The 12,619-nt window shown below is 52.6% G+C and overlaps 7 protein-coding genes across 7 annotated transcripts; 4 read left to right on the top strand and 3 right to left on the bottom strand.

Moving 5' to 3' along the window:
• Positions 1 to 518: 518 nt before the first annotated feature.
• Positions 519 to 1,338, top strand: Aud_003736 (rhamnogalacturonan acetylesterase RgaE; the record flags this gene model as incomplete). Its single annotated transcript, XM_043288683.1, has 2 exons — positions 519 to 636; positions 698 to 1,338. 2 exons carry the CDS (start codon positions 519 to 521, stop codon positions 1,336 to 1,338), a joined length of 759 nt encoding a protein of 252 aa, XP_043144618.1.
• Positions 1,339 to 1,619: 281 nt separating this feature from the next.
• Aud_003735 (isochorismatase family protein family) lies at positions 1,620 to 4,097 on the bottom strand (the record flags this gene model as incomplete). Its single annotated transcript, XM_043288682.1, has 1 exon — positions 1,620 to 4,097. One exon carries the CDS (start codon positions 4,095 to 4,097, stop codon positions 1,620 to 1,622), a length of 2,478 nt encoding a protein of 825 aa, XP_043144617.1.
• Positions 4,098 to 4,949: 852 nt separating this feature from the next.
• Positions 4,950 to 6,199, top strand: Aud_003734 (Ketol-acid reductoisomerase; the record flags this gene model as incomplete). The annotated part of the gene is made up of 2 exons (XM_043288681.1): positions 4,950 to 6,112; positions 6,172 to 6,199. The coding sequence occupies 2 exons, from the start codon at positions 4,950 to 4,952 to the stop codon at positions 6,197 to 6,199; spliced, it is 1,191 nt and encodes a 396-aa protein (XP_043144616.1).
• Positions 6,200 to 6,509: 310 nt separating this feature from the next.
• Positions 6,510 to 7,720, top strand: Aud_003733 (threonine/serine dehydratase; the record flags this gene model as incomplete). The annotated part of the gene is made up of 2 exons (XM_043288680.1): positions 6,510 to 6,846; positions 6,906 to 7,720. The coding sequence occupies 2 exons, from the start codon at positions 6,510 to 6,512 to the stop codon at positions 7,718 to 7,720; spliced, it is 1,152 nt and encodes a 383-aa protein (XP_043144615.1).
• A 125-nt stretch (positions 7,721 to 7,845) lies between these two features.
• Positions 7,846 to 9,307, bottom strand: Aud_003732 (putative Rad51 family DNA repair protein; the record flags this gene model as incomplete). Its single annotated transcript, XM_043288679.1, has 2 exons — positions 7,846 to 9,156; positions 9,248 to 9,307. 2 exons carry the CDS (start codon positions 9,305 to 9,307, stop codon positions 7,846 to 7,848), a joined length of 1,371 nt encoding a protein of 456 aa, XP_043144614.1.
• A 314-nt stretch (positions 9,308 to 9,621) lies between these two features.
• On the top strand, positions 9,622 to 9,999 carry Aud_003731 (uncharacterized protein; the record flags this gene model as incomplete). The annotated part of the gene is made up of 2 exons (XM_043288678.1): positions 9,622 to 9,839; positions 9,897 to 9,999. 2 exons carry the CDS (start codon positions 9,622 to 9,624, stop codon positions 9,997 to 9,999), a joined length of 321 nt encoding a protein of 106 aa, XP_043144613.1.
• A 195-nt stretch (positions 10,000 to 10,194) lies between these two features.
• Aud_003730 (TBP-associated factor 8 family protein) lies at positions 10,195 to 11,328 on the bottom strand (the record flags this gene model as incomplete). Its single annotated transcript, XM_043288677.1, has 2 exons — positions 10,195 to 10,976; positions 11,061 to 11,328. The coding sequence occupies 2 exons, from the start codon at positions 11,326 to 11,328 to the stop codon at positions 10,195 to 10,197; spliced, it is 1,050 nt and encodes a 349-aa protein (XP_043144612.1).
• Positions 11,329 to 12,619: the final 1,291 nt, after the last annotated feature.

Raw genomic sequence — 12,619 nt, 5'->3', positions numbered from 1 at the left:
GGAACTATCCATTCAAATCCCAGTAACAGGTGGAAAATCCACATGAATGTAGTCCATACTCAGGCTTGTTGCGGGAAATTTCATCATCCTGCATAGTCCACTCTACAATCAACCTGCATCTCTGCAGAAACATATTAGAGCCGACCCCCTCTTCTGGTGAGAAATCCGGGGTAATAAAGATTCTGCACACTCGTGCCAAGTTGCGGAGAAGCATCTGGCGCCCCGTGACTCCTTTGATTTCAGCACAATCTCCTGAAACTCCGGTGGGCCGAAGGTGTGTCAGATCCTTCGTCACAAACAGGCTAAAAAAGAGGCCTGAATCGCGGTGGGAGATACACCGAGTTTCATAGACTTTTTCCACGTATGTCTTTGCCTGTAGTTGTAGGTTGCTCGTATGGGCGTAGCAGTGGAGGAACTACTATATAAGAGTGTTGGTTGCTTCGGCCATGAGGGACAGACTTTCATGTACTATTAGATACTCCAGAATCAGTCCTCAAAGTTATAAATTTCGACTCAAAATGAAGTGCTTCGCTCTCCTATCAGCACTTGCCCTCCTTCCCGGCACCTTGAGTGTAACCGTCTACATGGCGGGTGATTCGACGATGGCCAAGAGCGGAGGTGGAGGAGGCACTGATGGTAAGTCCCAAGCAAGGGAGGCCATTTGCAAGATACATATCTAACGCTCTCATCAAAACAGGATGGGGTCAGTACATCTCCTCCTCCGTCTCCGCCACGGTATCGAACCAGGCAGTTGCCGGCCGCAGTGCTCGCTCTTATACCCGCGAAGGCCGTTTCCAAGCCATCGCAAACGTCCTGAAACCAGGCGACTATGTAGTCATCGAGTTCGGGCACAACGACGGCGGCTCCCTCTCCACCTCCGATAATGGCCGTACAGACTGTCCCGGAACAGGGGACGAGACCTGCACTACCACCTACAACGGTGTCAAGGAAACCGTGCTCACCTTCCCCAAGTACTTGGAGAATGCTGCGAAGTTGTTTGTATCCAAGGGCGCCAAGGTGCTGATCTCCAGTCAGACGCCCAACAATCCGTGGGAGACCGGCACCTTCTCCTATTCTCCGTCGCGCTTTGTCGGCTACGCCAAATTGGCTGCACAGACCGCTGGCGTGGATTATGTGGACCATGGCGCCTATGTGGCCGCCATCTACAAATCGCTGGGCAGCACGACTGTCGATTCGTATTTCCCGAATGACCACACCCATACCAGCCCTGCAGGAGCTCAAGTTGTTGCAAACGCTTTCCTTAAGGCTGTAGTGTGCAGCGGCGCTAACCTGAAGAACGTCTTGAAAACAACGAATTTCCCGGGCACATGCCTGTGATTAAGACCCCTGCTAGTTTGCAGACCACGATGTCGTCTTACCGATAGTCCTTTATGTATATGAGAATTGATGCAGACTCCGAATCAGTCAATTATTCAAAGAAGTATTAGTGCCACAGTACATATCGATAAGAATGTTCAGAAAGTCAGCCACCGAACGACATTCAAAGTATGACTGAAAGTGAAAATACACAGTATGGCCGTCGCTAGATGCTAGTCATAAGCTCGTCAGAACTGCACGCTGCGCTGTGGTATCTTTAACTTGGAATAAAAACGAAATGATTATTTTAGTTCCTCCAGGGTCGCTTTGACAATCCCGCGCTTCTCCACACGTCGGTAGTATTGCGCCAAATTGGGATATTCCTCGTTCGAAAACGGTCCGCACGTCTGTACAATATCTCGGAGTACTGGCCAGAGGAAGCAGTCATCGAGCCCAAGTGCTGCTCCCCCAAGATAGTACTGCCCGTCCAGAGCCTTCTCCCATGGATCCAGGGATCCCGGGTTAATCTTTTCACCATTGCTGTGGGATGTTCGCCAGTCCTGTAAAAGTTCATTGATCTCTAGAAGCTGGCTGCCGCCACCCAACACTTCCACGCCCGCTCGTGTTAGCTCTGAAGCATGCTTTGCAAGATACTTCATAATATCTAGCTCCCCAGCAACTTCAGTGCCGTCCGCTGTGATAAAAATCGGCAGCGCTTTTCCCGTTGCGCCGTCTGAAGAAGTTGTCACCTCGTATCGGATACCATTCTCACTGAGCGCGAGGCGAACTCGGAGATTGGACACAGGGTCGGAGTCGTCAACCAACTTAGCTGTCGACGCGGTGACAAAGTTGACCACATCGAACCCTCCGCCATACACAGCATCCCAATCAAACTCAGTGGCCTGATTCTCCTGGCCAAACGCGCGAATCAGCCGCTCTGTCTCTACGGGGTCTCCATGGATTACGGTATTCGCCTGGCTCTGGCCTTTGGAGGCAGCTCCTTGGCCCCATATTGCATCACCGGCCCCGTTCAAGAAAGTGCCAATGTGTCTGAAGGTGAGCGATATACGTTCGCCTCCATAAGCCAGCTCTTCTGCGGATTTCTCGGCCTCTTGCCGCTTGTCGGGCCGTATGCCATGCAGCCAGCGCATGTTCGTCTTCTCTCCCAGGATAAAGAGTGACTCATGTGGCATGGGTATTCGCTGCGTGGGTCTTTGGTCTTCGTCCGCAGCTTTGACTTTGTTTCGGAGTGTCATCACTCGCTGAGCGCCAAGGCTCACATTGCAGATAAAGGACCCTCGGACAATATCAAGCGTCTTGTCCGAATGCTCGGATATGCTGTCCTGTCCGTCGCGGTAGAGTTGAATGAGGACGTGGTTGAGCGGGTGACCAAGGATACGTTCTACAATGATGCGGATCTGGTTCACAGTCGGTGTGAAAGGGCGTAACGGTGGAGATTCATCCGCGGGATGGCGGTATATAGGGACGGATCCGTCATTCAGTGTTTGTCCTTGGACTGCGACAAGACGAGGAACTTGCCCCGACATATGGTACATCTTCTGCCAAGCGACCTCGCTGCGGATACTCGCAAAGGCGTCCTCAGGCAGGTCCAAGTCATAAATGATGCGGGAATCACCTTCTCCAATCTTATCACCCGGCCGGCGTATATCTCGCGACTTTTTGGTCTTACCGCTCCGTCGTTCTTCTGTCCGATTAGACGCCTCCGCCTTTTGATCTTGTCGTCTTGTGCGACGCACACGTACACGTGCCTTCTTGTCTCCCGCACCATGAGCCTGAGACGAGCTTCCTGGTGAGCCGGATGGTCCGTAGCGGGAGCGGGAGCGGGTCAGGCTTGTCAGATCCAACAAATTGTCTCCCTCCTCGTCTGTTTGCTCTGCTAAGAGAGCATCGAGTCTCCGTCGCCGGCTGCTCAACGACTCTGGCGTTCCTTCGTTGGCCGTGGTCCCTCTCATTGTTTTGACATCGAGTTCATCCATTACGCCTTCGATGCCAGCGGGTGTAACGGCTCGCACGGGTCTGTGTGCACTTTGACGAGCAATAGCGTCGGTCTCTTGCCAATCAAGCTCTTCGAAAAGCTCCTGAGTTGTAATTCCACTGGCGCCAAATATATCGGCCATGCGGCGCATAGCTTCCTCATGACGTACAAAATCGCGGAACCCCAGGCAATCCTCAATGAGGGTTACAGAGAAGCCGTGTCGAACAGCGTCGAGAGCGGTAGCATACACCGAGACATTCGAGAGCGAACCGCAAAGATATAGCTCCGTAATAAATCTTGTGCGAAGAGAAAGTATCATTCCATCATCTCGCAGGGCGGAGTAATCCGACTTGTCCATCAACGTGTCATTTTCGGCATCGATAGCAGCCAAAATGGGCGCGGGGAATTGAAAGCCGTTCGACTGTGGCCGGCAACACTGCGAAGACTCGCTCGATAGAAACGCTTCCTCATCGACCGGTGTTTTCGAGTTGGGTCGCTCGGGCCTTTTACTTCGTTCATCCGTGTCACGACCTAGCACTATCCGGTCCTGGAAGTCCGAATCTATGAGGGGTCGGTGCGATTCATAGTGGGAGCGGACCCAGATAACATCCCCGGTGCGACGAAAAGCAGTGACTAATTGCGCAATATTTTCCAAGATGTCAGCTGCATTAGGAACATGCAGTGCACCAGATGGGCGAACAAAATCGTTTTGAAAGTCGAGGAGCAAAAGGGCTTTTCGTGTCTGGATGGTGGGCAGAGAGCTGAATGCGGAGAGAAGGCTCATTGTATTCACATGGTAAGAGGAGCGTAAGTGATGTTCTTAGATGATATCCGAATAGGAAAACATGGGCCGCTTGCTACAGGATAAGACACGATAGTTTATTATGACTCCTCAATGCAAGGTGGAGAGGAGTTGAGACAATCACCGATCGTTGACTTTGTAGCCAGATTGTTGTTGACGGCGGGGATACGAGAGAATGATACCTCAGGCAACAAGGCGCCTCCGAGACCAGAGTACCTACAAAGTACCTCTCCACTCCGCACACCTAAGATACATCAAGTGCTAGCCTGCGAGGCACCTCTGTACGCAGGATGCAAACTGCTCCTCCACTACTATGAAGACATGTGACTCCGCATTAACTTGGACGCAGTCTAGAGCAGAAGGCAATGGTCCTAAATGAGAGGAATAAGTGATAATTAACAGATTGATATGAATCACATTAATGATTGCTATTATCTCAAAACCCCCGACTTCTAAGACTCTGTGACTCAACCTTGGGATTTTCTCCATATTCTGGGTGGATGCTCCCCGTGGACGGAGCACAGATTTCACTATGGGGACTCAAAAGGAGCAGACAGATCGTTCTGCATGGCGATGGTGGTGTTCCTGTTGGCCAATCATACCACGTACTATCCGACATCGGCCGGGGAGCTCATCACCAACTCCGGTCACGTGCCTACCACAGCTGCTGCAGTCGTCCTCGACAACGAGCTTATAAGTCTCTCAACGTCCGTCCCCAGGAAACTTTCCTTCTCTCTTTATTATTTTCTTGCAAACATCAAATCCGTGACCAATCTCCCCTCCTCTTCCTTCCTCTACACGCTTTTCCTCCGTCTTCACATCCTACACATCACAATGGCTTCCCGTGGACTCCCCCGTGCCCTCCGTCTGGCCCGTGTTGCCGCCCCTCGCACAGTCATCTCGGCCGCCCTCCCCCGGCCTGCTCTCGCTAAGGCTGCTACCCGTGTGGCTGCCTCGACCGTCCCCGTCCGTGGTGTCAAGACCATGACCTTCGCTGATTCCAAGGAGACCGTCTACGAGCGTGCGGATTGGCCCCGTGAGAAGCTCCAGGAATACTTCAAGAATGACACTCTCGCTCTGATCGGTTACGGTTCCCAGGGTCACGGTCAGGGTCTCAACCTCCGTGACCAGGGCCTCAATGTTATTATTGGTGTCCGTAAGGATGGTGCCTCGTGGAAGGAGGCCGTTCAGGATGGCTGGGTTCCCGGCAAGAACCTGTTCGACGTCACCGAGGCCGTGCAGAAGGGTACCATTGTCATGAATCTGCTCTCCGACGCTGCCCAGAGCGAGACCTGGCCCACTCTCAAGCCCCTGATCACCAAGGGCAAGACCCTCTACTTCTCCCACGGTTTCTCTCCCGTCTTCAAGGAGCTCACCAAGGTCGACGTCCCCAAGGATGTTGATGTCATCCTTGTCGCTCCCAAGGGTTCCGGCCGTACCGTCCGCACCCTCTTCCGTGAGGGCCGTGGTATCAACTCCTCCATTGCCGTCTACCAGGACGTCACCGGCAAGGCCAAGGAGAAGGCCATTGCCATGGGTGTTGCCGTCGGTTCCGGTTACCTCTACGAGACCACCTTCGAGAAGGAGGTCTACTCCGATCTGTATGGTGAGCGTGGTTGCCTGATGGGTGGTATCCACGGTATGTTCCTCGCTCAGTACGAGGTCCTGCGTGAGCGCGGCCACAGCCCCTCTGAGGCCTTCAACGAGACCGTTGAGGAGGCCACTCAGTCTCTCTACCCATTGATCGGTGCCAACGGCATGGACTGGATGTACGCCGCTTGCTCCACCACTGCCCGTCGTGGTGCCATCGACTGGTCCAGCCGCTTCAAGGACACCTTGAAGCCTCTTTTCAATGACCTCTACGACAGTGTGCGTGACGGCACTGAGACCAAGCGCTCGCTCGAATACAACTCTCAGAAGGACTACCGCGAGAAGTACGAGAAGGAGATGCAGGAGATCCGTGATCTCGAGATCTGGCGCGCTGGAAAGGCCGTTCGGTAAGCTACTTGCTTCAATCGCACAATTCCTCTATGACTATATGCTAATCATCATGCAGTTCCCTCCGCCCTGAGAACCAGAAGTAATTTAATTTTGCATCAATGGGAAGGCTTGGGAAAAGTTACGACTGTACTATGACTTGATTTCTTTTACTTGCATGTGATCATTTGACTTATTAATTGGGAACTGAGAATACCACATTTCATTTATTACTTTTCATATTTCACAATTGCAATGACTGTAGACGCATATTTCACCATTTTCGTCGCCGATGACTCACATCGGCCTCGTGTTCGATGAGGAGCTCCACCGTTCGTATTATCTTTCCTGCCTCCCGAGAATTCAAATACTTCTTTTCGTTATCGAAAGCGAGACATCTAGAACCTCAGATTCAACATGGCCGAACCTTCCATTACAGCGCGATCATTGACCCCGGATGCCGTGCGCTCCGCCTACGCCTTGATCCAGCCGTACGTCCACCGCACCCCTCTCCTCACTTGTCAAACACTCAACACCATCGCCTCGACCCCTCAATCAGCCGAGTCATTGGTCGGAACGCCCTTCGAAGGCCAGACGCCTGCAAATCCCAAGTTCCGATTCTTCTTCAAATGCGAGAATTACCAGCGGATCGGCGCCTTCAAGGCCCGCGGTGCGTTTCACGCTTTGCTGCGACTCCTCGCAGAGCGGGGTGAGGAGGAGGTCAAGAGACGCGGCGTGATTACGCATAGTTCGGGTACAGGATTTACCAAATCATCCTTCGGTTGGAAGTTAACGATGCTGACAACGGAATAGGAAACCATGCTCAAGCCCTCGCCCTCGCAGCCTCCACCCTCCACGTTCCCGCCTACATCGTCATGCCCAGCATCAGCACCCCGTCGAAGATAGCAGGCACACGCTCGCACGGCGCAGAGGTCATATTCAGTGGCTCGACGAGCACCGAGCGCGAAGCTGTCGTGGCGGAAATCCAGGCCAAGACAGATGCAATCCTCATCCCGCCGTACGATCACTTCGATATCATCTGCGGCCAGGGCACGACGGCCTTGGAGATGGAAGAGCAATACCGCGCGCTTGTCTCCGACAAGCCGCATCTGAGTGCTCATGCCAGCGGGGCCGAGGCCGGATCGAGACACATCGATGCGGTGATCACTCCCTTGGGGGGCGGGGGTCTGAACGCTGGTGTTGCGACGTTCTTCTCTGGTAAACCTACGCGTGTGTTTGGCGCGGAGCCAAGCTTCGAAGGCGGAGACGATTGTCGCCGGGGACTGGAGGCGGGTCAGCGCGTGGAGTCCGTCAAGACGCTTACCATTGCCGATGGACTGCGCACGCCGGTGGGGATCTTGAACTGGGAGGTCATCTCGGACCGGAGTAAGGTTGCTGGTGTGTTTGCCGTGACTGAGGACCAGATCAAGGCTGCGATGCGGCTTGTCTTGGAGCGCATGAAGGTGTTTGTTGAGCCTAGTGCGGTCGTGGGGCTCGCAGTGTGCTTGTTCAATGAGGAGTTTAGGCGACTTGTTGAGAAGGAAGCTGGTCCGGAGGGATGGGACGTGGGAATTGTGTTCAGCGGGGGCAACACTACCGTTGAGGCAATTGGGAAGTTATTCGGCTGATGCTAGAATCGTCATCGATGTGAAGCACTGCTATATTATAGCATAGCATCATATAGTTTGTGCACATAATGTACATACATCATTATCGTACGTAATACTCCAATCACACAGAAGGGAGTCAAATATCAGGCAAATTCAACGCCGCCACTGCCTACATGAAACGAGAACACGCCCCCGTTTCTCTCCTTTAATCCGTCCACAAACCTCCGAGGCCATTCCTCGCGTTGCCATTCATTGACCCAGCCCAGGAACCTGCCTTCCAAAACAACATTCTGTCGCATGATTGCATCCCGCTGGGCATCACGGGCAGTCATCATCGGCGGAAACGGACGCACCGCATCGCGCCGAACCACAAGCCGTAGCGTCGCGAAAGTGCCCCATGGAACAGGCAACGGGCAACGAAAAGAAGGCATACTTCTGGCTGCCGTCACATTCGCAGGGTTGTACAGGTCGAAAGGACCAGAGTGTTGTTGCGTTGACTGGGTGTGGCTCTGATAGCCAGTTGCCGATCTGCTGTTTAATGTATTACAAGTGTAGGCGACTATACAGCCGAAATGTCGCTGTAGGTTCTTCAAGTTTTGTACTAGCTCGGCATAGACATCCGATAGAAAGAATATCCGCTTCTGCTTCCGCTCGTGCTCGACCTCGGCGACAGGGCGTCCAATGTTCTCAGTGCGGGCGACATCGTCGTGTAGTTTATCTTGCCAGAAGAAAGCAGTCGCACTGTCGATGAAAATAGCGTGTAGTGGTCTGTGAGAAGAGTAATGGCGCGAAATGTCGAGCAGGTATGCTTGCAGACTGTTCAGCGTCGCGAGTAGAGAACCCGATGATTGTGGACGAAACACATGGACGTGTTGTAAGGAGGTCACGATAATGGATTCCAACTCTTCTGTAGCAAGAAGCGGCGGAGATATCTGCCCCTCTAGTGTATCTCTAGACCCTGTACCAGTATACGCCTTGAGCTTTCTGTCTATGAGCCCACAGGCAACAGTTCGGAGTCGCTCGGCGTCAAAACGGCCATCTGCATCAATAAAGACGACGGCTGAGGCCCGGCCATCGACTCGAATCCCGTTGATTGTCGATGGCAGGACGGCAATCGCAGTGAGATAATACAGCAAGTGAGTCTTGCCGGCTGCTGAAGATACGCTGGAGATTTCTATAACCGCGTCGATTTGCTTTTTGAGAGATGCCGTAGGGAGCCTGCGGTCTTCGGCTGAATCATATTGGTCCTCCTCAACATTCGCTTGCATGTGCTGCATCTCATGTTCACTCTGCAGCTCTTGATATGTATCCCGTCCTGCCTGTTGAATCTGAGTCTGAGCAGCAGAGAGGGACGGCAAGAACACCTCCAAAAGGGCATCCAATCGTTTGACGCCCAACTGCGAGGTGCTCTCCCCAGGACTCCCCGGAAATAGAGTTCTCAAGTCATGTAGAAGCTGCGAAAGTCAGCATGGACACCCCTCGAGTCGAGTCCGGACATGGTGGGCAGCAAGCATGCCGATATAAGCATTATAATGTTAGACATACCTCATCCAGCCGTTCCGTGTGTACTTCCCTCAGCAATTTCTCCCCGAAGCTGGCCGCCATTCCTTACTCGGGCGAGCTGAATAGATGTCATGGATATTTTGGCATCATATTTTGTTATTGATCGTTGTTAGGTTCCTACAGAAGACCATGGTATTGACGATGGCCTGGGAATTTGTTGTCCCGGTATCCATTCGACCTCCGCATCGGTCCCGACTCATTAATCGCATCGCCAAAAGACGAAAGTTTCCGCTTCCATCAACTCTTCTTCCTGCGCTGTCGGATTGAAGCAGAAGATACCATTTATCCATTACGATCTTTTAGCTTGTATTAACTACTCGCCTGGAACAGAAAGCCACACATCTACGAGATCTCCAATGGCGCCCCTCGTTCCTGTCTTCTCCGCTGAATCTCTCCCCGAGCATGTCAATACCGTCAATCGAAATTTCCAGGAAAGACGTCGCAAAGGTGGACCAGTCGACCTGGAGAGTTGCAAGTTACTGGAGATGGTGCAGTACTCGTGTAATCCACCTCAAGACGGCATCCCCAAACCAGGCGTTGGGACGTGCAAACCCATTGTCCGGTTATTCAGACGGTAAGTTCCTCTTGCATTACTTACTGGATTCACTGGTTGACTTTGCCCTTCCCAAAGGTGCGCCGGCGGATTAACGATAGAAACGACGGCGTGGGAGCCCATCAGACTGGCAGAAGAAGAGGCGAAACGAAAACGCGCAGAAGAGGCCACCAAGGCGTGATAAGGAAGAAGTACTTGCATTTGGCCGGAGTCGAGTTCGGAAGTCTACAGCCATCGGATACCAGGGATCTATCAGTGCCATTTCTACCAACTGAATCGCATAATTTGTGTGCATTGTACTCATTGGGTATCTTCTTGAGTTCGCTCAATACAAAATCACAACGCCCTGACGCCACCCGCCGCAATGCGAAATGAACTATGTGCTCACCCAGCTTTCCACTCGCGAGATACTTGTGGGATCCTTCGTTCCAGCTGGTTTCTCCTCCGTTTTCCGATTGTTGGGTGCCGTCATTCGGCGCCAGAGACCTCTTTCGCAATTGATGACTGGTGGAAGCTCCAGGCTGAATGAGAGCTTCGGCCGAGTCGCCTTGAGCTCCGGATCCGCAGCAGCTCCAGAATCAATATCCATCGTTGCAGCTGTGCCCGGCACGGTTACATCTTTGTGCATTTTCTTCGCGATGCCTTTGACTGTTTTCTCAAACATACTGTCCAAGCTCTCCATCCTCCGACCCCACAATCTCTTTTCGCGACCCGCCGAGCCGAGTTGATTATCCTTGAATGATGCCCGTGCCAGCTTGCGCAATGCCTCCTCGCCATGTCTTCCCTCTTCAGTCGCGCGCTCACGAATTTTTCGTGGGTCTTGCTCCCGTTGTGTGAAAACAGGTGTGTGCCGATATGTATGTTTACTGGGAAATTGAGGGAAATGGTTTGGGATATATGCGCTTCGAACACGGTCACTTTCGCCGCTCAATTCAGGGCCGAGGAATGGTAAACTCAACCAAGCATCCTCTTCTGGTGGAGGACTAGGCAGGAGTGAAGGAACAGGTTCGACATTTGGCAGAGGTTTTAAGTGCGGAAGCAAATCGTCCACGCGCAAGTGGTGTCTTTTGAACGCGAGTTCGAAGTCTTGGGGTATAGGTTGATTGCGTCGGCTCGAGAGCATTGATTGGCGCACGAAGGATGCGAGTTTTAAAAGGTCTAACAAGCAGCTTAGTCAAGAACACAGCCGACACATTCCCCTGTGTATCTCTATTCAATTCATTCTGGCAAGAGGTAACATACACTCCTGTGTAGCATAGCGAAAACTGTCCAGCGCGACCGGGTCGGCGAGATCAAATCCGGACTCTCTGAGACATAGCCCGATAGAGCGATTTATCAGGTGATCGACGTGGGCGTCATCAGTGATCGCGGGTTCCGGAAGAGCTGGGATAACTGGATTTCGCAAGCGGTGATGGTGGTGATATGAACGCTTCAATCGCTTCCTATCAGGCTCCTGCTGCTCTGAAGGCGTAGACGAAGAATGCTTGAGAGAGTTTTCTGAGGACACCATGGCGGTGTGGGTGGATGACGATAGGCACGACAGAGAAGGTGATGAGAGGTTCTCTATCTGGACATCGCAAGAGCTTCGCGTCAGGTCACGTGTTTCTGCCTGAGGCATGGATACCAATCACGGACTGAACGACGATGGAGTAGAGTAGGGAAGATGGATAGATTCTACGTCTCGAACATAGATTTTGTCTATATTACTTACTCTTGAAGCATAATTGAGCCAGTAGTGAGCGTTTGGCCCGAATCCCTGTGCTATCCTCCAGTCCGTTCGGAGGACCCAGTCAGGCCACTCACATCGGTCGCTTACGTGCCGGATCGGAAAGCTTCACCTCGACTTTCAAGTTCGCATCATCGTTCGCTTTCCTTTCCTTCCCCCCTCCGCCTGTCCCCCACCACCTCATAACAGGGTTCCCTGTCTGCTGATATCGCATCTACCTGTCTTCCTGAATCGTCTACTCTCATCAATCCGTCGCAATGGCCGCCGCTATTCCTCCCATCACCGGCGTACGTCTACATCCCACCCACGCTACATCCTAGCCTCTACCTTCGGTCACCCGGTAGCGATTTGGTCAAACACGTATTGGCTAACACACTAGATTATAGATGCTCCGCCGTGGTCTCGTTCTCGACCTGAGCACCGCTTTCGGTGAGTCAATCTCATATCGCTCAGCAGCACAGTGAATCGGAAATACAAGGACGAGCATAAATTGTCCCACCAGCTTCCGGGATTCCCAGGATGACCTCTATCTTCCTCTAACGAAGCAGACATGCCTTTCACAATGTATCCGAGCAACTACACCCAGCGCTGAAAGACTAACCATATACCCATTGGCGTACAGGTTTCGGCACCACCTTCGGTTACCTCTGGTGGTACGGTACGTATCATGGCACCATTCCCAAGCAGGGGAAACCCCTCCAGGCTCCTTTTGTATATATTTCTTTCTCACAATTGAGCAGGCTACCACCTCCCCCGCGTTCGCGCCCGTGACTCCTACTACACCCGTCTCGAGAAGGAGCGTGCTGCTCAGCAGGCATAGACTTGATAGTCCGTGGGTTCGATGCATCCTTCAGACAAATTCAGCATAGAGAACGGCATCATTTGCCGTCCCGTTTCAAGATTCCCGTGGTCATTTGTCGTTTGGTGACGACCAAGAGTCACATGGAGGCATAGTAGCTCAGGAGTGATCATATCGGGGGCTAGGTGCTCGACGGGTTTGGTGGTAATGGTGTCATACACGCTGTCTGGTTGATGTGTTGAACGAGTCGATGCGCCGGGCTTTCGAAAGGAAAAG

This window comes from Aspergillus udagawae (assembly GCF_001078395.1).
Source record: "Aspergillus udagawae IFM 46973 DNA, scaffold_2, whole genome shotgun sequence".
NCBI lineage: Eukaryota > Fungi > Ascomycota > Eurotiomycetes > Eurotiales > Aspergillaceae > Aspergillus > Aspergillus udagawae.
The sequence above is the reverse complement of the archived record's forward strand: the minus strand, read 5'-3'. Positions and strand labels throughout refer to the sequence as shown.